This window comes from Epinephelus fuscoguttatus, linkage group LG12, assembly GCF_011397635.1.
Source record: "Epinephelus fuscoguttatus linkage group LG12, E.fuscoguttatus.final_Chr_v1".
NCBI classification, from domain to species: Eukaryota; Metazoa; Chordata; class Actinopteri; order Perciformes; family Serranidae; genus Epinephelus; species Epinephelus fuscoguttatus.
This window is the reverse complement of record NC_064763.1, coordinates 26,672,562-26,694,562: the sequence shown is the minus strand read 5'-3', so window position 1 is coordinate 26,694,562 and position 22,001 is coordinate 26,672,562. Positions and strand designations below refer to the sequence as shown.

The window sequence follows — 22,001 nt, the reverse complement described above, 5'->3', positions numbered from 1 at the left end:
CAGGAGAAGTTTTTGCTTTCATGACTGTATACTGTAAGTTATTATGTCTGACATGCATGTGTGTGTTTGTGTAAACCACTTCTCCAGTGTGTGCTGTGTTGCTCACTGGCTCAGCCCCAGGCCGACCTCCAGTACGCCTCTCACACCATCGAAGATGAACTGCTCCCAGGAGTTGACCTGTTCTCTGAACCCCACAGGGTTCACCTTAGCACCACTGTAACCAGCCTTAACTTCGTCTGCCACTGGCTTTTCACCACAGGCTACTATATCACGGTAAACACGTAAACACTGTCTGTCTGTCCCCATTTTGAACTCCAATTCTCAAGATAAATAATTGACTTGTTAAATCATCTTTGTTATTTCAGCTGCTACCCATACTCGCCCTTTACCTTCATTTTGTGGGGACTGTGTGCAGAGATTTCCAACGCTATGTTGAGGGCAAAATACTTAAGGTCAGCATTTGAGTTGGCTTCTATATGTACATGTAAATGTTTTCCTGTCGTGGTTGTGGTGGAGTTTTCAGTCTGGGTTGCTGTTTTCTGCAGATGCGTGCCCTCACAGAACTGTGTCTGTTCACTGAAGCTGTAAAGGAGGCACTTCAGCTCACACAAGGAACAGGAGTCCGTCTGCCTCATGGTTACAACATTGCCAAAGACAATCTCCAAGTAAAAACACATATGTTTTCTCTTAGCCTGTGCAAGCTGGTACTGTACCTTTGATAGTGTTGCATCTTGGTGTTATTAACATACCTTATGCACACTTTTAGTGTTGACCTTGTGTTTATAATACTGTAAATCTGAATCTTTAATGGAATATGTGAAGGTTGTTTACCTTTCACCCCCTTAGAGAGATATGTGTACCTGCTATTTCCAACCTAATTTAAACATTAGTGGAAGACTGTACAGTATTTCTGGAAAACTATTAAACTTTTTTTTGTTCTAGTGGTGTCTCTGCACACTATAAAAGGTATTGTTAGGTTCCTTGTTTGTATGATTATATTACAAATTGTGCTTATTCTGCAGCCTGTGAGGATGTTCTACAGCAACAAGTCTCTCCTGGACAATTCTGAGGTACTTTTTTATATATGGTTTCAGTAGATTTCTGAAAAGTGAATTATTCTTATTTAGATTTCAAATTAAATGTCCTGTTGTTTTTGTTGGAAGAATTGTTGCACAAATAATTTTTAAAAGGACTAACGAGACTGTCCCATTTTGTATGGTGCAGGTGCAGTTTTATTTGCTTTTATAATATAACAGAATCACCTCATCCTCCTAACCCTAACCCACTCCCTGCCATTTGGTCTTTGCGACATATTCAAAAACATCAGTCAGCTAACACACTCACATGAATGCACTGACAAAAAATACACACACACATAAACATGTAAAAAAAATTACATATCCTTCCATAAGTAGGCAAAAATGCTTGACTGACCTGTTCACTGTCTCTGTGCTGCTGTTTCTGCATTATATTTGACACATTAACATATTGTTAATGTAATTTGTGTGGTTGTGGTTTGTGGTTAGGCTTTGGAGGAACTTGTGAACTGTGACTTTGCTCCAGAGGTCCAAACCCTGTATGGATCCACATTGTGCCTCCGATTCAACCTTGCTCGTGTTCAACTCATCCTGGCACTCAGCAACACTGTACATAGCCCCTCTGTTCCAGGTCTGTATGCAAGTGTACTTTCTTCTCTCTGTTTTTTATGTTGGGTTAATTATTTGCATCATGTGACATGTTTAACCAAATAAGGTTATATTAATAAACAGACAATAGGGTAAGATACATACTGTTAAACTAATATAAATAACCACATGACCTTTTGTGTTCTTCATTTCACCAGATGTTCAGCATCCAAAAGGGTCTGTGTATCTTTTTAAATAAACATGAAAAATCAACCAATTTATGTCTAAGAATGGTTATGTAATAGGTAAAATAGTTAAAGGTTATTTATAATTTTTGGATATGAGTAACCACCTTTAGTGTTGTAAGGCTAAATAAGAGTCTTTCACTGCATTGTGAGACTACATCTGCATATGCACTGGCCTGTAAAGGCCCTGACACACCAGGCCAACAGTCGGCAGTCTGTCAGTGTTGCGCCGTCCGTGACTGTCTGTTGCCTTAGACACCCTGGTGTTTCCCGCTGTGTTGGCCCCCATCGGCCGTTGACAGTCCTTGACAGCCCTTTTTGACTTTTTTTCAGCTGATTCAGAATGTTGAATTGGCATCAGAGACAATGGAGCCTGTAGGTGAATGAAATCACTCTAATTGGCAGTTCAGGTTAGTGCACAAGAAGAGAAATGGAAGTGAGAAAAGTAAATAAAGGGTTGAAGTCAAGAGGGAGTGTGATCGAAACAAACTTGTTCATAAGGTTATTATTTTGCTTTTAGCCATGTCTAGAGCTGCCACGATTAGTCGACTAATCGATGACTAATCGACTATTAAAATAATCGGTGACTATTTTAGTAGTCGACTAATCGGTTTGAGTAATTTTTCATAGAAAAGTACTATAAAAGTACCCCAAAATACTCCTATTGCAGCTTCTTACGTTCAAATATTGGCAGCTTTACACACTCTCCCATGACAGTGAACTGAAACCCTTCAGCATGAGTATGAAACAAGACATTAGATGACGTAATTTTGGGGTTTGGGCGAGACAGACCGACATTTTTCAACATTTTAACACATTTTTCGATGAAATGATTAGTCAACTAATCGAAGAAATAATCGACAGATTAGTCGACAATGAAAATAATCGTTAGTGGCAGCCCTAGCCATGTCCTATTGGTTTGTGTTCGCTTTGTTCTTTCAATGTCTTTCAGATGATGCTGAAGGAGAAGCTTGTGCCAGCTCAACAACTTGTCTGGTGGACTCAGAACCCCATGAACAGGACAGGCTGGACACTGAGGGCTCCTGTCTACAGACAGAAAAGCCAAAAGTGTTGACCTTTGATACAGAGGAGAAGCTCACAGCAGAAAGGATAAAGGTAATATTTATTTGGATTTTTCAATACATCTTTACTTCATGGGCTTGCCACTAACTGTAATATCAGCATTGAGTTGTTTTATTCTTACTGTTGATTCTAACTTTTTTATGTTGACTTTCTGTCATTTCCTCTGATGTAGTTCATTTTGCTAGAAGGAGCATCCTCCTTGTTGCACTCAATTTCTCAGCAGCTCACTTCTCAGTCCTGTAATGAAGTGGTTAACCTAGAACTGGTGATAGAGTCCAATCTTCTAAAGGCAGACCTATACCTGCAACAAGGACGTGCTGCACTTAGGTACGTTGGCCTTATTCATGTGTGCTGTGCGTGTATTAACATGCTCATGTCTGTATGTCCTGACCATCCTAACTATTTTATCATCCTCCTTTAGTTCTGAGACGGCAATTTCATCCTTGGTGCTGATGGAGACGTCTCCTGTAATCATGAGAGGAATCTTACCTGGCGCTCAGAAACCTGCATCTGAGGTCCTACATGCCCGGACTGGAAGTGAACGAGTAGGATGTTTGTATAGATAGATGCAGAATTAAATAGTTGTTTTTGGAACAAAATCCAAGCATATGAAATCCCTATCTGTGTATTGTGTTGTCAGCATTACAGAACATGACGACATTACAACCAAAAGTAGAACATGTATTGAAACTGCAGAAACCAATCTGAAAGTGCCAAAATGTGATAATGTCACCTTTTTTCATTTAATGTGAAATATGAACATAACTGGGGCAGTAGAATAGAGATTTATTGTACATGGTTTATGAATATGCATTTGGTAATATGTGTAATATCCTGTCTACAGGGTACTAAAGATTGTGGTTTTTCAAACCCCTTTCATGGAGACTGTCCCAGAGCAGTTGAGGCCGGTGAGAGAATTGGAATTCCTCTGTGGCTGCAGTGCCGCCTGGCTCTGGTCCGCAGCCTGGCTGCACAAATCCCTGGTGCTGCTGCTCTTGTCTCAGGTCTGATCATGCTTTGTGCTGCTCTCACTTTTTTCTGATTTATGTATTGTATGTTTTAAACAGTTGGACTAATGTCACAAGGATTACAAATGTGAAAACAAGGGTTAGACACATTTTCCTAATATGCAAACTGGCACTGGGTGTACACTTGAAAAATACGTGGAGGACTACTTTACGTTATTTCATTACATTGTTTCACATAACAAGGTTTGGTATATTATGCCCAGAGTGCCCAGTGTTACCAGAATATTTGAGTACAGTATTAGAGTATTAAAAAGCGAAGGGTTTACAGTAACGTCAAATGGCTAACTAATGAAACAAAAAACCAGAGACTTCATTAGCTGCATATAGGTTAGTGATATGATTTTGAATATTGCATATTTAGTCTCTCTGTGTGACAAACGTGATTGTATTTTCAAGGGAAGAACATCAATGAGGAGGCAGCTCAGGTGTTGCAGGAGGGTCTTCATGAATGTGCACGATGGGGAGAACTGGATATTCAAGCCCTTTTGATGGTCGAAGGTGCAGAACTGGAAGCACAGAGAGGCAAGCCTGATGACAGCATGGCAATGCTGCAGGTACCAACACACAGGCACAGAGACCCTTTTTTGTCACTTTTTATTTTCAAACAAAGATTTGTCCTCCTTTGTTGTTGTTCAACACTTGATACCAGTAGTTGCCTTTTTACACCCGTTCAGGGACAAATTTTCGTTTAAAGGAAAAAGATGATGAGCAAGTTACACAAAAGGGGAAAGAAAAAGAACACTAACATGTCAGTATGAGTTTTTTCTAAATGATGTGTGACCTGTGAAAATTGTAGCATTCTTGAAATTTGTTAGTTTGAGGAGCCTTCCTTTACATTGAGAAACACCCAGAGGTTCACAGGTAGGTATGTAGTATGTAGATGAGGAACACTGGAAATGAGGAACAAGTGATTACGGGTTAAAGGTTTCTATGAGCTAGCCAGCAGTGGAAACTAGAATCTTCTGATCTGTAGACAGACTTGTCATTCATTGTGAGTGAGTGTCAATGGTTCACAGCCCTTTGTTTTAGCACATGGTGAAAGGCCATTTATCCATCATGTGGCTCTTTCCAGTTGTCAGTTTTCCTTTGATGGTATGTTGATAAGGATGATTGGAAATGAGGAACAAGTTGTTATGAGCTAAAGATTTCAATGAGCTAGCCAGGAGTCGAACCTAGAATCTTCTGATCCGTAGTTAGACGCGTTATCCATTGCGCCACTAGCCCTACTTTGAGCCACATTTGGGAACAGCTCATTTCTCACAGTATTGCATGGAAGCTTTTGTTCTTTCCTTGGTGGCCAAGTGTGGAAAATGTTGGTCAAGATTTGGGGCGTCACGCAGGATCTTAGCTTGAGATGTCCAATTCTAAACCATGTGACCAGATTGGAGTAAGTTAAGCAACAACATGAATTAAGCACAGCTTCACACTGATGCCGCGGACCCGGATTCGAACCGGGGTTGCTGCGGCCACAACGCAGAGTACTAACCTCTATACGATCACGGCCTCTTGGTTTATTGAGTGCCTCCTTGTTATGACTGTCTGTTTGGAGGTCTGAATCCAAACCTTGCTACTATATTATCAGTATGGGTTTTTTCTTTAAATGATGTGTGACCTCTGAAAATTGTAGCATCCTTAAAATTTGTTTGTTTGAGGAACTTTCCTTGACATTTAGAAACACCCAGAGGTTCACAGGTAGGTATGTAGTATGTAGATGAGGAACACTGGAAATGAGGAACAAGTGATTACGGGTTAAAGGTTTCTATGAGCTAGCCAGCAGTGGAAACTAGAATCTTCTGATCTGTAGACAGACTTGTCATTCATTGTGAGTGAGTGTCAATGGTTCACAGCCCTTTGTTTTAGCACATGGTGAAAGGCCATTTACCCATCATGTGGCTCTTTCCAGTTGTCAGTTTTCCTTTGATGGTATGTTGATGAGGATGATTGGAAATGAGGAACAAGTTGTTATGAGTTAAAGATTTCAATGAGCTAGCCAGGAGTCGAACCTAGAATCTTCTGATCCGTAGTCAGACGCGTTATCCATTGCGCCACTAGCCCTACTTTGAGCCACATTTGGGAACAGCTCATTTCTCACAGTATTGCATGGAAGCTTTTGTTCTTTCCTTGGTGGCCAAGTGTGGAAAATGTTGGTCAGGATTTGGGGCATCATGCAGGATCTTAGCTTGAGATGTCCAATTCTAAACCATGTGACCGGATTGGAGTAAGTTAAGCAACAACATGAATTAAGCACAGCTTCACACTGATGCCGTGACACGGATTCGAACCGGGGTTGCTGCCACAACGCAGAGTACTAACCTCTATACGATCACGGCCTCTTGGTTTATTGAGTGCCTCCTTGTTATGACTGTCTGTTTGGAAGTCTGAATCCAAACCCTGCTACTATATTATCAGTATGGGTTTTTTTTCTAAATGATGTGTGACCTATGAAAATTGTAGCATCCTTAAAATTTGTTTGTTCGAGGAACTTTCCTTGACATTTAGAAACACCCAGAGGTTCACAGGTAGGTATGTAGTATGTAGATGAGGAACACTGGAAATGAGGAACAAGTGATTACGGGTTAAAGGTTTCTATGAGCTAGCCAGCAGTGGAAACTAGAATCTTCTGATCTGTAGACAGACTTGTCATTCATTGTGAGTGAGTGTCAATGGTTCACAGCCCTTTGTTTTAGCACATGGTGAAAGGCCATTTACCCATCATGTGGCTCTTTCCAGTTGTCAGTTTTCCTTTGATGGTATGTTGATGAGGATGATTGGAAATGAGGAACAAGTTGTTATGAGTTAAAGGTTTCAACGAGCTAGCCAGGAGTCGAACCTAGAATCTTCTGATCCGTAGTCAGACGCGTTATCCATTGCGCCACTAGCCCTACTTTGAGCCACATTTGGGAACAGCTCATTTCTCACAGTATTGCATGGAAGCTTTTGTTCTTTACTTGGTGGACAAGTGTGGAAAATGTTGGTCAAGGATTTGGGGCATCATCACGCAGGATCTTAGCTTGAGATGTCCAATTCTAAACCATGTGACCAGATTGGAGTAAGTTAAGCAACATGAATTAAGCACAGCTTCACACTGATGCCGTGACCCAGTTCGAACCGGGGTTGCTGCGGCCACAACGCAGAGTACTAACCTCTATACGATCACGGCCTCTTGGTTTAGTGAGTGCCTCCTTGTTATGACTGTCTAATTGGAAGTCTGAATCCAAACCTTGCTACTATATTATCAGTATGGGTTTTTTTTCTAAATGATGTGTGACCTATGAAAATTGTAGCATCCTTAAAATTTGTTTGTTTGAGGAACTTTCCTTGACATTTAGAAACACCCAGAGGTTCACAGGTAGGTATGTAGTATGTAGATGAGGAACACTGGAAATGAGGAACAAGTGATTCCGGGTTAAAGGTTTCTATGAGCTAGCCAGCAGTGGAAACTAGAATCTTCTGATCTGTAGACAGACTTGTCATTCATTGTGAGTGAGTGTCAATGGTTCACAGCCCTTTGTTTTAGCACATGGTGAAAGGCCATTTACCCATCATGTGGCTCTTTCCAGTTGTCAGTTTTCCTTTGATGGTATGTTGATGAGGATGATTGGAAATGAGGAACAAGTTGTTATGAGTTAAAGGTTTCAACGAGCTAGCCAGGAGTCGAACCTAGAATCTTCTGATCCGTAGTCAGACGCGTTATCCATTGCGCCACTAGCCCTACTTTGAGCCACATTTGGGAACAGCTCATTTCTCACAGTATTGCATGGAAGCTTTTGTTCTTTCCTTGGTGGCCAAGTGTGGAAAATGTTGGTCAGGATTTGGGGTGTCACGCAGGATCTTAGCTTGAGAAGTACAATTCTAAACCAAGTGACCAGAAAGGAGTAACTTAACCAACAACATGAAATAAGCACAGCATCACACTGATGCCGTGACCCGGATTCGAACCGGGGTTGCTGCGGCCACAACGCAGAGTACTAACCTCTATACGATCACGGCCTCTTGGTTTATTGAGTGCCTCCTTGTTATGACTGTCTAATTGGAAGTCTGAATCCAAACCTTGCTACTATATTATCAGTATGGGTTTTTTCTTTAAATGATGTGTGACCTCTGAAAATTGTAGCATCCTTAAAATTTGTTTGTTTGAGGAACTTTCCTTGACATGGAGAAAACCCAGAGGTTCACAGGTAGGTGTGTAGTATGTAGATGAGGAACACTGGAAATGAGGAACAAGTGATTACGGGTTAAAGGTTTCTATGAGCTAGCCAGCAGTGGAAACTAGAATCTTCTGATCTGTAGACAGACTTGTCATTCATTGTGAGTGAGTGTCAATGGTTCACAGCCCTTTGTTTTAGCACATGGTGAAAGGCCATTTATCCATCATGTGGCTCTTTCCAGTTGTCAGTTTTCCTTTGATGGTATGTTGATGAGGATGATTGGAAATGAGGAACAAGTTGTTATGAGTTAAAGGTTTCAACGAGCTAGCCAGGAGTCGAACCTAGAATCTTCTGATCCGTAGTCAGACGCGTTATCCATTGCGCCACTAGCCCTACTTTGAGCCACATTTGGGAACAGCTCATTTCTCACAGTATTGCATGGAAGCTTTTGTTCTTTCCTTGGTGGCCAAGTGTGGAAAATGTTGGTCAAGATTTGGGGCGTCACGCAGGATCTTAGCTTGAGATGTCCAATTCTAAACCATGTGACCAGATTGGAGTAAGTTAAGCAACAACATGAATTAAGCACAGCTTCACACTGATGCCGTGACCCGGATTCGAAGCGGGGTTGCTGCAGCCACAATGCAGAGTACTAACCTCTATACGATCACGGCCTCTTGGTTTATTGAGTGCCTCCTTGTTATGACTGTCTAATTGGAAGTCTGAATCCAAACCTTGCTACTATATTATCAGTATGGGGTTTTTTTCTAAATGATGTGTGACCTCTGAAAATTGTAGCATCCTTAAAATTTGTTTGTTTGAGGAACTTTCCTTGACATTTAGAAACACCCAGAGGTTCACAGGTAGGTATGTAGTATGTAGATGAGGAACACTGGAAATGAGGAACAAGTGATTACGGGTTAAAGGTTTCTATGAGCTAGCCAGCAGTGGAAACTAGAATCTTCTGATCTGTAGACAGACTTGTCATTCATTGTGAGTGAGTGTCAATGGTTCACAGCCCTTTGTTTTAGCACATGGTGAAAGGCCATTTACCCATCATGTGGCTCTTTCCAGTTGTCAGTTTTCCTTTGATGGTATGTTGATGAGGATGATTGGAAATGAGGAACAAGTTGTTATGAGTTAAAGATTTCAACGAGCTAGCCAGGAGTCGAACCTAGAATCTTCTGATCCGTAGTCAGACGCATTATCCATTGCGCCACTAGCCCTACTTTGAGCCACATTTGGGAACAGCTCATTTCTCACAGTATTGCATGGAAGCTTTTGTTCTTTCCTTGGTGGCCAAGTGTGGAAAATGTTGGTCAAGATTTGGGGCGTCACGCAGGATCTTAGCTTGAGATGTCCAATTCTAAACCATTTGAGCAGATTGGAGTAAGTTAAGCAACAACATGAATTAAGCACAGCTTCACACTGATGCCGTGACCCGGATTCGAACCGGGGTTGCTGCGGCCACAACGCAGAGTACTAACCTCTATACGATCACGGCCTCTTGGTTTATTGAGTGCCTCCTTGTTATGACTGTCTAATTGGAAGTCTGAATCCAAACCTTGCTACTATATTATCAGTATGGGTTTTTTCTTTAAATGATGTGTGACCTCTGAAAATTGTAGCATCCTTAAAATTTGTTTGTTTGAGGAACTTTCCTTGACATGGAGAAAAACCCAGAGGTTCACAGGTAGGTATGTAGTATGTAGATGAGGAACACTGGAAATGAGGAACAAGTGATTACGGGTTAAAGGTTTCTATGAGCTAGCCAGCAGTGGAAACTAGAATCTTCTGATCTGTAGACAGACTTGTCATTCATTGTGAGTGAGTGTCAATGGTTCACAGCCCTTTGTTTTAGCACATGGTGAAAGGCCATTTATCCATCATGTGGCTCTTTCCAGTTGTCAGTTTTCCTTTGATGGTATGTTGATGAGGATGATTGGAAATGAGGAACAAGTTGTTATGAGTTAAAGATTTCAACGAGCTAGCCAGGAGTCGAACCTAGAATCTTCTGATCCGTAGTCAGACGCGTTATCCATTGCGCCACTAGCCCTACTTTGAGCCACATTTGGGAACAGCTCATTTCTCACAGTATTGCATGGAAGCTTTTGTTCTTTCCTTGGTGGCCAAATGGGGAAAATGTTGGTCAAGATTTGGGGCGTCACGCAGGATCTTAGCTTGAGATGTCCAATTCTAAACCATGTGACCAGATTGGAGTAAGTTAAGCAACAACATGAATTAAGCACAGCTTCACACTGATGCCGTGACCCGGATTCGAACCGGGGTTGCTGCGGCCACAACGCAGAGTACTAACCTCTATACGATCACGGCCTCTTGGTTTATTGAGTGCCTCCTTGTTATGACTGTCTGTTTGGAAGTCTGAATCCAAACCTTGCTACTATATTATCAGTATGGGTTTTTTCTTTAAATGATGTGTGACCTCTGAAAATTGTAGCATCCTTAAAATTTGTTTGTTTGAGGAACTTTCCTTGACATGGAGAAAAACCCAGAGGTTCACAGGTAGGTATGTAGTATGTAGATGAGGAACACTGGAAATGAGGAACAAGTGATTACGGGTTAAAGGTTTCTATGAGCTAGCCAGCAGTGGAAACTAGAATCTTCTGATCTGTAGACAGACTTGTCATTCATTGTGAGTGAGTGTCAATGGTTCACAGCCCTTTGTTTTAGCACATGGTGAAAGGCCATTTATCCATCATGTGGCTCTTTCCAGTTGTCAGTTTTCCTTTGATGGTATGTTGATGAGGATGATTGGAAATGAGGAACAAATTGTTATGAGTTAAAGGTTTCAACGAGCTAGCCAGGAGTCGAACCTAGAATCTTCTGATCCGTAGACAGACGAGTTATCCATTGCGCACCTAGCACTAGTTTTAGCCACAGTTGGGAACAGCTCATTTATCACAGTATTGCATGGAAGCTTTTGTTCTTTCCTTGGTGGCCAAGTGTGGAAAATGTTGGTCAAGATTTGGGGCTCACGCAGGATCTTAGCTTGAGATGTCCAATTCAAAACCATGTTACCAGATTGGATTAATTTAAGCAACAACATGAATTAAGCACAGCTTCACACTGATGCCGTGACCCGGATTCGAACCGGGGTTGCTGCGGCCACAACGCAGAGTACTAACCTCTATACGATCACGGCCTCTTGGTTTATTGAGTGCCTCCTTGTTATGACTGTCTGTTTGGAAGTCTGAATCCAAACCTTGCTACTATATTATCAGTATGGGTTTTTTCTTTAAATGATGTGTGACCTCTGAAAATTGTAGCATCCTTAAAATTTGTTTGTTTGAGGAACTTTCCTTGACATGGAGAAAAACCCAGAGGTTCACAGGTAGGTATGTAGTATGTAGATGAGGAACACTGGAAATGAGGAACAAGTGATTACGGGTTAAAGGTTTCTATGAGCTAGCCAGCAGTGGAAACTAGAATCTTCTGATCTGTAGACAGACTTGTCATTCATTGTGAGTGAGTGTCAATGGTTCACAGCCCTTTGTTTTAGCACATGGTGAAAGGCCATTTACCCATCATGTGGCTCTTTCCAGTTGTCAGTTTTCCTTTGATGGTATGTTGATGAGGATGATTGGAAATGAGGAACAAGTTGTTATGAGTTCAAGGTTTCAACGAGCTAGCCAGGAGTCGAACCTAGAATCTTCTGATCCGTAGTCAGACGCGCGTTATCCAGTGCGCCACGCGCCCTACTTTGAGCCACCTGTGGGAACCGCTCCTTTCTCACAGTATTGCCTGGAAGCTTTTGGTCTGTCCTTGGTGGCCAAGTGTGGAAAATGTTGGTCAAGATTTGGGGTGTCACGCAGGATCTTAGCTTGAGATGTCCAATTCTAAACCATGTGACCAGATTGGAGTAAGTTAAGCAACAACATGAATTAAGCACAGCTTCACACTGATGCCGTGACCCGGATTCGAACCGGGGTTGCTGCGGCCACAACGCAGAGTACTAACCTCTATACGATCACGGCCTCCTGGTTTATTGAGTGCCTCCTTGTTATGACTGTCTGTTTGGAGGTCTGAATCCAAACCTTGCTACTATATTATCAGTATGGGTTTTTTCTTTAAATGATGTGTGACCTCTGAAAATTGTAGCATCCTTAAAATTTGTTTGTTTGAGGAACTTTCCTTGACATGGAGAAAAACCCAGAGGTTCACAGGTAGGTATGTAGTATGTAGATGAGGAACACTGGAAATGAGGAACAAGTGATTACGGGTTAAAGGTTTCTATGAGCTAGCCAGCAGTGGAAACTAGAATCTTCTGATCTGTAGACAGACTTGTCATTCATTGTGAGTGAGTGTCAATGGTTCACAGCCCTTTGTTTTAGCACATGGTGAAAGGCCATTTACCCATCATGTGGCTCTTTCCAGTTGTCAGTTTTCCTTTGATGGTATGTTGATGAGGATGATTGGAAATGAGGAACAAGTTGTTATGAGTTAAAGGTTTCAACGAGCTAGCCAGGAGTCGAACCTAGAATCTTCTGATCCGTAGTCAGACGCGTTATCCATTGCGCCACTAGCCCTACTTTGAGCCACATTTGGGAACAGCTCATTTCTCACAGTATTGCATGGAAGCTTTTGTTCTTTCCTTGGTGGCCAAGTGTGGAAAATGTTGGTCAAGATTTGGGGCATCACGCAGGATCTTAGCTTGAGATGTCCAATTCTAAACCATGTGACCAGATTGGAGTAAGTTAAGCAACAACATGAATTAAGCACAGCTTCACACTGATGCCGTGACCCGGATTCGAACCGGGGTTGCTGCGGCCACAACGCAGAGTACTAACCTCTATACGATCACGGCCTCTTGGTTTATTGAGTGCCTCCTTGTTATGACTGTCTGTTTGGAAGTCTGAATCCAAACCTTGCTACTATATTATCAGTATGGGTGTTTTCTCTAAATGATGTGTGACCTCTGAAAATTGTAGCATCCTTAAAATTTGTTTGTTTGAGGAACTTTCCCTGACATGGAGAAAAACCCAGAGGTTCACAGGTAGGTATGTAGTATGTAGATGAGGAACACTGGAAATGAGGAACAAGTGATTCCGGGTTAAAGGTTTCTATGAGCTAGCCAGCAGTGGAAACTAGAATCTTCTGATCTGTAGACAGACTTGTCATTCATTGTGAGTGAGTGTCAATGGTTCACAGCCCTTTGTTTTAGCACATGGTGAAAGGCCATTTACCCATCATGTGGCTCTTTCCAGTTGTCAGTTTTCCTTTGATGGTATGTTGATGAGGATGATTGGAAATGAGGAACAAGTTGTTATGAGTTAAAGGTTTCAACGAGCTAGCCAGAGTCGAACCTAGAATCTTCTGATCCGTAGTCAGACGCGTTATCCATTGCGCCACTAGCCCTACTTTGAGCCACATTTGGGAACAGCTCATTTCTCACAGTATTGCATGGAAGCTTTTGTTCTTTCCTTGGTGGCCAAGTGTGGAAAATGTTGGTCAAGATTTGGGGCGTCACGCAGGATCTTAGCTTGAGATGTCCAATTCTAAACCATGTGACCAGATTGGAGTAAGTTAAGCAACAACATGAATTAAGCACAGCTTCACACTGATGCCGTGACCCGGATTCGAACCGGGGTTGCTGCGCCACAACGCAGAGTACTAACCTCTATACGATCACGGCCTCTTGGTTTATTGAGTGCCTCCTTGTTATGACTGTCTGTTTGGAGTTCTGAATCCAAACCTTGCTACTATATTATCAGTATGGGTTTTTTCTTTAAATGATGTGTGACCTCTGAAAATTGTAGCATCCTTAAAATTTGTTTGTTTGAGGAACTTTCCTTGACATGGAGAAAAACCCAGAGGTTCACAGGTAGGTCTGTAGTATGTAGATGAGGAACACTGGAAATGAGGAACAAGTGATTCGGGTTAAAGGTTTCTATGAGCTAGCCAGCAGTGGAAACTAGAATCTTCTGATCTGTAGACAGACTTGTCATTCATTGTGAGTGAGTGTCAATGGTTCACAGCCCTTTGTTTTAGCACATGGTGAAAGGCCATTTATCCATCATGTGGCTCTTTCCAGTTGTCAGTTTTCCTTTGATGGTATGTTGATGAGGATGATTGGAAATGAGGAACAAGTTGTTATGAGTTAAAGGTTTCAACGAGCTAGCCAGGAGTCGAACCTAGAATCTTCTGATCCGTAGTCAGACGCGTTATCCATTGCGCCACTAGCCCTACTTTGAGCCCCATTTGGGAACAGCTCATTTCTCACAGTATTGCATGGAAGCTTTTGTTCTTTCCTTGGTGGCCAAGTGTGGAAAATGTTGGTCAAGATTTGGGCATCACGCAGGATCTTAGCTTGAGATGTCCAATTCTAAACCATGTGACCATTGGAGTAAGTTAAGCAACAACATGAATTAAGCACAGCTTCACACTGATGCCGTGACCCGATTCGAACCGGGGTTGCTGCGCCACAACGCAGAGTACTAACCTCTATACGATCACGGCCTCTTGGTTTATTGAGTGCCTCCTTGTTATGACTGTCTGTTTGGAAGTCTGAATCCAAACCTTGCTACTATATTATCAGTATGGTTTTTTTCTTTAAATGATGTGTGACCTCTGAAAATTGTAGCATCCTTAAAATTTGTTTGTTTGAGGAACTTTCCTTGACATGGAGAAAAACCCAGAGGTTCACAGGTAGGTATGTAGTATGTAGATGAGGAACACTGGAAATGAGGAACAAGTGATTCCGGGTTAAAGGTTTCTATGAGCTAGCCAGCAGTGGAAACTAGAATCTTCTGATCTGTAGACAGACTTGTCATTCATTGTGAGTGAGTGTCAATGGTTCACAGCCCTTTGTTTTAGCACATGGTGAAAGGCCATTTACCCATCATGTGGCTCTTTCCAGTTGTCAGTTTTCCTTTGATGGTATGTTGATGAGGATGATTGGAAATGAGGAACAAGTTGTTATGAGTTGAAAGTTTCAACGAGCTAGCCAGGAGTCGAACCTAGAATCTTCTGATCCGTCGTCAGACGCGTTATCCATTGTGCCACTAGCCCTATTTTGAGCCACATTTGGGAACAGCTCATTTCTCACAGTATTGCATGGAAGCTTTTGTTCTTTCCTTGGTGGCCAAGTGTGGAAAATGTTGGTCAAGATTTGGGGCATCACGCAGGATCTTAGCTTGAGATGTCCAATTCTAAACCATGTGACCGGATTGGAGTAAGTTAAGCAACAACATGAATTAAGCACAGCTTCACACTGATGCCGTGACCCGGATTCGAACCGGGGTTGCTGCGGCCACAACGCAGAGTACTAACCTCTATACGATCACGGCCTCTTGGTTTATTGAGTGCCTCCTTGTTATGACTGTCTGTTTGGAAGTCTGAATCCAAACCTTGCTACTATATTATCAGTATGGTTTTTTCTTTAAATGATGTGTGACCTCTGAAAATTGTAGCATCCTTAAAATTTGTTTGTTTGAGGAACTTTCCTTGACATGGAGAAAAACCCAGAGGTTCACAGGTAGGTATGTAGTATGTAGATGAGGAACACTGGAAATGAGGAACAAGTGATTACGGGTTAAAGGTTTCTATGAGCTAGCCAGCAGTGGAAACTAGAATCTTCTGATCTGTAGACAGACTTGTCATTCATTGTGAGTGTCAATGGTTCACAGCCCTTTGTTTTAGCACATGGTGAAAGGCCATTTACCCATCATGTGGCTCTTTCCAGTTGTCAGTTTTCCTTTGATGGTATGTTGATGAGGATGATTGGAAATGAGGAACAAGTTGTTATGAGTTAAAGGTTTCAACGAGCTAGCCAGGAGTCGAACCAAGAATCTTCTGATCCGTAGTCAGACGCATTATCCATTGCGCCACTAGCCCTACTTTGAGCCACATTTGGGAACAGCTCATTTCTCACAGTATTGCATGGAAGCTTTTGTTCTTTCCTTGGTGGCCAAGTGTGGAAAATGTTGGTCAGGATTTGGGGCATCATGCAGGATCTTAGCTTGAGATGTCCAATTCTAAACCATGTGACCGGATTGGAGTAAGTTAAGCAACAACATGAATTAAGCACAGCTTCACACTGATGCCGTGACCCGGATTCGAACCGGGGTTGCTGCGGCCACAACGCAGAGTACTAACCTCTATACGATCACGGCCTCTTGGTTTATTAAGTTCCTCCTTGTTATGACTGTCTAATTGGAAGTCTGAATCCAAACCTTGCTACTATATTATCAGTATGGGTTTTTTTTCTAAATGATGTGTGACCTATGAAAATTGTAGCATCCTTAAAATTTGTTTGTTCGAGGAACTTTCCTTGACATTTAGAAACACCCAGAGGTTCACAGGTAGGTATGTAGTATGTAGATGAGGAACGCTGGAAATGAGGAACAAGTGATTCCGGGTTAAAGATTTCTATGAGCTAGCCACCAGTGGAAACTAGAATCGTCTGATCTGTAGACAGACTTGTTAAAATTTGTTTGTTCGAGGAACTTTCCTTGACATTTAGAAACACCCAGAGGTTCACAGGTAGGTATGTAGTATGTAGATGAGGAACACTGGAAATGAGGAACAAGTGATTACGGGTTAAAGGGTTCTATGAGCTAGCCAGCAGTGGAAACTAGAATCTTCTGATCTGTAGACAGACTTGTCATTCATTGTGAGTGAGTGTCAATGGTTCACAGCCCTTTGTTTTAGCACATGGTGAAAGGCCATTTACCCATCATGTGGCTCTTTCCAGTTGTCAGTTTTCCTTTGATGGTATGTTGATGAGGATGATTGGAAATGAGGAACAAGTTGTTATGAGTTAAAGGTTTCAACGAGCTAGCCAGGAGTCGAACCTAGAATCTTCTGATCCGTAGTCAGACGCGTTATCCATTGCGCCACTAGCCCTACTTTGAGCCACATTTGGGAACAGCTCATTTCTCACAGTATTGCATGGAAGCTTTTGTTCTTTCCTTGGTGGCCAAGTGTGGAAAATGTTGGTCAAGATTTGGGGCGTCACGCAGGATCTTAGCTTGAGATGTCCAATTCTAAACCATGTGACCAGATTGGAGTAAGTTAAGCAACAACATGAATTAAGCACAGCTTCACACTGATGCCGTGACCCGGATTCGAACCGGGGTTGCTGCGGCCACAACGCAGAGTACTAACCTCTATACGATCACGGCCTCTTGGTTTATTGAGTGCCTCCTTGTTATGACTGTCTGTTTGGAAGTCTGAATCCAAACCTTGCTACTATATTATCAGTATGGGTTTTTTCTCTAAATGATGTGTGACCTATGAAAATTGTAGCATCCTTAAAATTTGTTTGTTTGAGGAACTTTCCCTGACATGGAGAAAAACCCAGAGGTTCACAGGTAGGTATGTAGTATGTAGATGAGGAACACTGGAAATGAGGAACAAGTAATTACGGGTTAAAGGTTTCTATGAGCTAGCCAGCAGTGGAAACTAGAATCTTCTGATCTGTAGACAGACTTGTCATTCATTGTGAGTGAGTGTCAATGGTTCACAGCCCTTTGTTTTAGCACATGGTGAAAGGCCATTTACCCATCATGTGGCTCTTTCCAGTTGTCAGTTTTCCTTTGATGGTATGTTGATGAGGATGATTGGAAATGAGGAACAAGTTGTTATGAGTTAAAGATTTCAACGAGCTAGCCAGGAGTCGAACCTAGAATCTTCTGATCCGTAGTCAGACGCGTTATCCATTGCGCCACTAGCCCTACTTTGAGCCACATTTGGGAACAGCTCATTTCTCACAGTATTGCATGGAAGCTTTTGTTATTTCCTTGGTGGCCAAGTGTGGAAAATGTTGGTCAGATTTGGGGCATCATGCAGGATCTTAGCTTGAGATGTCCAATTCTAAACCATTTGAGCAGATTGGAGTAAGTTAAGCAACAACATGAATTAAGCACAGCTTCACACTGATGCCGTGACCCGGATTCGAACCGGGGTTGCTGTGGCCACAACGCAGAGTACTAACCTCTATACGATCACGGCCTCTTGGTTTATTGAGTGCCTCCTTGTTATGACTGTCTAATTGGAAGTCTGAATCCAAATCTTGCTACTATATTATCAGTATGGGTTTTTTCTTTAAATGATGTGTGACCTCTGAAAATTGTAGCGTCCTTAAAATTTGTTTGTTTGAGGAACTTTCCTTGACATTTAGAAACACCCAGAGGTTCACAGGTAGGTATGTAGTATGTAGATGAGAACACTGGAAATGAGGAACAAGTGATTCGGGTTAAAGGTTTCTATGAGCTAGCCAGCAGTGGAAACTAGAATCTTCTGATCTGTAGACAGACTTGTCATTCATTGTGAGTGAGTGTCAATGGTTCACAGCCCTTTGTTTTAGCACATGGTGAAAGGCCATTTACCCATCATGTGGCTCTTTCCAGTTGTCAGTTTTCCTTTGATGGTATGTTGATGAGGATGATTGGAAATGAGGAACAAGTTGTTATGAGTTAAAGGTTTCAACGAGCTAGCCAGAGTCGAACCTAGAATCTTCTGATCCGTAGTCAGACGCGTTATCCATTGCGCCACTAGCCCTACTTTGAGCCACATTTGGGAACAGCTCATTTCTCACAGTATTGCATGGAAGCTTTTGTTCTTTCCTTGGTGGCCAAGTGTGGAAATGTTGGTCAAGATTTGGGGTGTCACGCAGGATCTTAGCTTGAGATGTCCAATTCTAAACCATGTGACCAGATTGGAGTAAGTTAAGCAACAACATGAATTAAGCACAGCTTCACACTGATGCCGTGACCCGGATTTGAACCGGGGTTGCGGCCACAACGCAGAGTACTAACCTCTATACGATCACGGCCTCTTGGTTTATTGAGTGCCTCCTTGTTATGACTGTCTGTTTGGAAGTCTGAATCCAAACCTTGCTACTATATTATCAGTATGGGTTTTTTTCTAAATGATGTGTGACCTCTGAAAATTGTAGCATCCTTAAAATTTGTTTGTTCGAGGAACTTTCCTTGACATTTAGAAACACCCAGAGGTTCACAGGTAGGTATGTAGTATGTAGATGAGGAACGCTGGAAATGAGGAACAAGTGATTCCGGGTTAAAGGTTTCTATGAGCTAGCCAGCAGTGGAAACTAGAATCTTCTGATCTGTAGACAGACTTGTCATTCATTGTGAGTGAGTGTCAATGGTTCACAGCCCTTTGTTTTAGCACATGGTGAAAGGCCATTTACCCATCATGTGGCTCTTTCCAGTTGTCAGTTTTCCTTTGATGGTATGTTGATGAGGATGATTGGAAATGAGGAACAAGTTGTTATGAGTTAAAGGTTTCAACGAGCTAGCCAGGAGTCGAACCTAGAATCTTCTGATCCGTAGTCAGACGCGTTATCCATTGCGCCACTAGCCCTACTTTGAGCCACAATTGGGAACAGCTCATTTATAACAGTATTGAATGGAAGCTTTTGTTCTTTCCTTGGTGGCCAAGTGTGGAAAATGTTGGTCAGGATTTGGGGCATAATTAAGCACAGCTTCACACTGATGCCGTGACCCGGATTCGAACCGGGGTTGCTGTGGCCACAACGCAGAGTACTAACCTCTATACGATCACGGCCTCTTGGTTTATTGAGTGCCTCCTTGTTATGACTGACTAACTGGAAGTCTGAATCCAAACCTTGCTACTATATTATCAGTATGGGTTTTTTTTCTAAATGATGTGTGACCTATGAAAATTGTAGCATCCTTAAAATTTGTTTGTTTGAGGAACTTGCCTTGACATGGAGAAACACCCAGAGGTTCACAGGTAGGTATGTAGTATGTAGATGAGGAACGCTGGAAATGAGGAACAAGTGATTCCGGGTTAAAGATTTCTATGAGCTAGCCACCAGTGGAAACTAGAATCTTCTGATCTGTAGACAGACTTGTTAAAATTTGTTTGTTCGAGGAACTTTCCTTGACATTTAGAAACACCCAGAGGTTCACAGGTAGGTGTGTAGTATGTAGATGAGGAACACTGGAAATGAGGAACAAGTGATTACGGGTTAAAGGTTTCTATGAGCTAGCCAGCAGTGGAAACTAGAATCTTCTGATCTGTAGACAGACTTGTCATTCATTGTGAGTGAGTGTCAATGGTTCACAGCCCTTTGTTTTAGCACATGGTGAAAGGCCATTTACCCATCATGTGGCTCTTTCCAGTTGTCAGTTTTCCTTTGATGGTATGTTGATGAGGATGATTGGAAATGAGGAACAAATTGTTATGAGTTAAAGGTTTCAACGAGCTAGCCAGGAGTCGAACCTAGAATCTTCTGATCCGTAGTCAGACGCGTTATCCATTGCGCCACTAGCCCTACTTTGAGCCACATTTGGGAACAGCTCATTTCTCACAGTATTGCATGGAAGCTTTTGTTCTTTCCTTGGTGGCCAAGTGTGGAAAATGTTGGTCAAGATTTGGGCGTCACGCAGGATCTTAGCTTGAGATGTCCAATTCTAAACCATGTGACCAGATTGGAGTAAGTTAAGCAACAACATGAATTAAGCACAGCTTCACACTGATGCCGTGACCAGTTCGAACCGGGGTTGCTGCGGCCACAACGCAGAGTACTAACCTCTATACGATCACGGCCTCTTGGTTTATTGAGTGCCTCCTTGTTATGACTGTCTGTTTGGAAGTCTGAATCCAAACCTTGCTACTATTTTATCAGTATGGGGTTTTTTTCTAAATGATGTGTGACCTATGAAAATTGTAGCATCCTTAAAATTTGTTTGTTTGAGGAACTTGCCTTGACATGGAGAAACACCCAGAGGTTCACAGGTAGGTATGTAGTATGTAGATGAGGAACGCTGGAAATGAGGAACAAGTGATTCCGGGTTAAAGATTTCTATGAGCTAGCCACCAGTGGAAACTAGAATCTTCTGATCTGTAGACAGACTTGTCATTCATTGTGAGTGAGTGTCAATGGTTCACAGCCCTTTGTTTTAGCACATGGTGAAAGGCCATTTACCCATCATGTGGCTCTTTCCAGTTGTCAGTTTTCCTTTGATGGTATGTTGATGAGGATGATTGGAAATGAGGAACAAGTTGTTATGAGTTAAAGGTTTCAACGAGCTAGCCAGGAGTCGAACCTAGAATCTTCTGATCCGTAGTCAGACGCGTTATCCATTGCGCCACTAGCCATACTTTGAGCCACATTTGGGAACAGCTCATTTCTCACAGTATTGCATGGAAGCTTTTGTTCTTTCCTTGGTGGCCAAGTGTGGAAAATGTTGGTCAGGATTTGGGGCATCATGCAGGATCTTAGCTTGAGATGTCCAATTCTAAACCATGTGACCGGATTGGAGTAAGTTAAGCAACAACATGAATTAAGCACAGCTTCACACTGATGCCGTGACCCGGATTCGAACCGGGTTGCTGCACAACGCAGAGTACTAACCTCTATCGATCACGGCCTCTTGGTTTATTAAGTCCTCCTTGTTATGACTGTCTGTTTGTCTGAATCCAAACCTTGCTACTATTTTATCAGTATGGGGTTTTTTTCTAAATGATGTGTGACCTATGAAAATTGTAGCATCCTTAAAATTTGTTTGTTTGAGGAACTTGCCTTGACATGGAGAAACACCCAGAGGTTCACAGGTAGGTATGTAGTATGTAGATGAGGAACGCTGGAAATGAGGAACAAGTGATTCCGGGTTAAAGGTTTCTATGAGCTAGCCACCAGTGGAAACTAGAATCTTCTGATCTGTAGACAGACTTGTTAAAATTTGTTTGTTCGAGGAACTTTCCTTGACATGGAGAAACACCCAGAGGTTCACAGGTAGGTATGTAGTATGTAGATGAGGAACACTGGAAATGAGGAACAAGTGATTCCGGGTTAAAGGTTTCTATGAGCTAGCCAGCAGTGGAAACTAGAATCTTCTGATCTGTAGACAGACTTGTCATTCA

General features: G+C 42.2%; 1 protein-coding gene, 1 long non-coding RNA gene and 22 other non-coding genes across 30 annotated transcripts in view; 2 read left to right on the top strand and 22 right to left on the bottom strand.

Annotated features, from left to right (window-relative positions):
• Nucleotides 1-22,001, top strand: part of LOC125898144 (cilia- and flagella-associated protein 54-like) — a 46,704-nt gene that overhangs the window by 20,048 nt on the left and 4,655 nt on the right. For 6 of the 7 annotated variants that reach the window (XM_049591837.1, XM_049591835.1, XM_049591838.1 and 3 more), the window contains 10 exons: nucleotides 88-273; nucleotides 366-452; nucleotides 546-665; nucleotides 1,023-1,070; nucleotides 1,527-1,668; nucleotides 2,823-2,986; nucleotides 3,126-3,280; nucleotides 3,375-3,498; nucleotides 3,798-3,957; nucleotides 4,378-4,535. In XM_049591837.1, coding sequence (XP_049447794.1) covers nucleotides 88-273; nucleotides 366-452; nucleotides 546-665; nucleotides 1,023-1,070; nucleotides 1,527-1,668; nucleotides 2,823-2,986; nucleotides 3,126-3,280; nucleotides 3,375-3,498; nucleotides 3,798-3,957; nucleotides 4,378-4,535 — 1,344 coding nt within the window. Of the gene's footprint in view, nucleotides 1-87; nucleotides 274-365; nucleotides 453-545; nucleotides 666-1,022; nucleotides 1,071-1,526; nucleotides 1,669-1,843; nucleotides 2,772-2,822; nucleotides 2,987-3,125; nucleotides 3,281-3,374; nucleotides 3,499-3,797; nucleotides 3,958-4,377; nucleotides 4,536-22,001 lie in introns of those variants that run through there. The other variant, XM_049591839.1, reaches the window with a different exon arrangement.
• On the bottom strand, nucleotides 5,133-5,205 carry trnar-acg (transfer RNA arginine (anticodon ACG)). Its single transcript has one exon. It is a non-coding gene; the product is annotated as a tRNA-Arg (tRNA).
• trnar-acg (transfer RNA arginine (anticodon ACG)) lies at nucleotides 5,964-6,036 on the bottom strand. The gene has a single exon. It is a non-coding gene; the product is annotated as a tRNA-Arg (tRNA).
• On the top strand, nucleotides 6,418-21,930 carry LOC125898147 (uncharacterized). Its single transcript, XR_007450589.1, has 3 exons — nucleotides 6,418-6,504; nucleotides 19,870-20,050; nucleotides 21,878-21,930. It is a non-coding gene; the product is annotated as an uncharacterized LOC125898147 (long non-coding RNA).
• trnar-acg (transfer RNA arginine (anticodon ACG)) lies at nucleotides 6,791-6,863 on the bottom strand. The gene has a single exon. It is a non-coding gene; the product is annotated as a tRNA-Arg (tRNA).
• trnar-acg (transfer RNA arginine (anticodon ACG)) lies at nucleotides 7,621-7,693 on the bottom strand. The gene has a single exon. It is a non-coding gene; the product is annotated as a tRNA-Arg (tRNA).
• trnah-gug (transfer RNA histidin (anticodon GUG)) lies at nucleotides 7,900-7,971 on the bottom strand. The gene has a single exon. It is a non-coding gene; the product is annotated as a tRNA-His (tRNA).
• trnar-acg (transfer RNA arginine (anticodon ACG)) lies at nucleotides 8,450-8,522 on the bottom strand. Its single transcript has one exon. It is a non-coding gene; the product is annotated as a tRNA-Arg (tRNA).
• On the bottom strand, nucleotides 9,280-9,352 carry trnar-acg (transfer RNA arginine (anticodon ACG)). Its single transcript has one exon. It is a non-coding gene; the product is annotated as a tRNA-Arg (tRNA).
• trnah-gug (transfer RNA histidin (anticodon GUG)) lies at nucleotides 9,559-9,630 on the bottom strand. Its single transcript has one exon. It is a non-coding gene; the product is annotated as a tRNA-His (tRNA).
• On the bottom strand, nucleotides 10,110-10,182 carry trnar-acg (transfer RNA arginine (anticodon ACG)). Its single transcript has one exon. It is a non-coding gene; the product is annotated as a tRNA-Arg (tRNA).
• Nucleotides 10,389-10,460, bottom strand: trnah-gug (transfer RNA histidin (anticodon GUG)). The gene has a single exon. It is a non-coding gene; the product is annotated as a tRNA-His (tRNA).
• On the bottom strand, nucleotides 11,218-11,289 carry trnah-gug (transfer RNA histidin (anticodon GUG)). The gene has a single exon. It is a non-coding gene; the product is annotated as a tRNA-His (tRNA).
• On the bottom strand, nucleotides 12,050-12,121 carry trnah-gug (transfer RNA histidin (anticodon GUG)). Its single transcript has one exon. It is a non-coding gene; the product is annotated as a tRNA-His (tRNA).
• Nucleotides 12,601-12,673, bottom strand: trnar-acg (transfer RNA arginine (anticodon ACG)). The gene has a single exon. It is a non-coding gene; the product is annotated as a tRNA-Arg (tRNA).
• On the bottom strand, nucleotides 12,880-12,951 carry trnah-gug (transfer RNA histidin (anticodon GUG)). Its single transcript has one exon. It is a non-coding gene; the product is annotated as a tRNA-His (tRNA).
• On the bottom strand, nucleotides 14,258-14,330 carry trnar-acg (transfer RNA arginine (anticodon ACG)). Its single transcript has one exon. It is a non-coding gene; the product is annotated as a tRNA-Arg (tRNA).
• On the bottom strand, nucleotides 15,362-15,433 carry trnah-gug (transfer RNA histidin (anticodon GUG)). The gene has a single exon. It is a non-coding gene; the product is annotated as a tRNA-His (tRNA).
• On the bottom strand, nucleotides 16,187-16,258 carry trnah-gug (transfer RNA histidin (anticodon GUG)). The gene has a single exon. It is a non-coding gene; the product is annotated as a tRNA-His (tRNA).
• trnar-acg (transfer RNA arginine (anticodon ACG)) lies at nucleotides 16,919-16,991 on the bottom strand. The gene has a single exon. It is a non-coding gene; the product is annotated as a tRNA-Arg (tRNA).
• On the bottom strand, nucleotides 17,198-17,269 carry trnah-gug (transfer RNA histidin (anticodon GUG)). The gene has a single exon. It is a non-coding gene; the product is annotated as a tRNA-His (tRNA).
• trnar-acg (transfer RNA arginine (anticodon ACG)) lies at nucleotides 17,749-17,821 on the bottom strand. The gene has a single exon. It is a non-coding gene; the product is annotated as a tRNA-Arg (tRNA).
• trnar-acg (transfer RNA arginine (anticodon ACG)) lies at nucleotides 19,400-19,472 on the bottom strand. The gene has a single exon. It is a non-coding gene; the product is annotated as a tRNA-Arg (tRNA).
• Nucleotides 20,337-20,409, bottom strand: trnar-acg (transfer RNA arginine (anticodon ACG)). The gene has a single exon. It is a non-coding gene; the product is annotated as a tRNA-Arg (tRNA).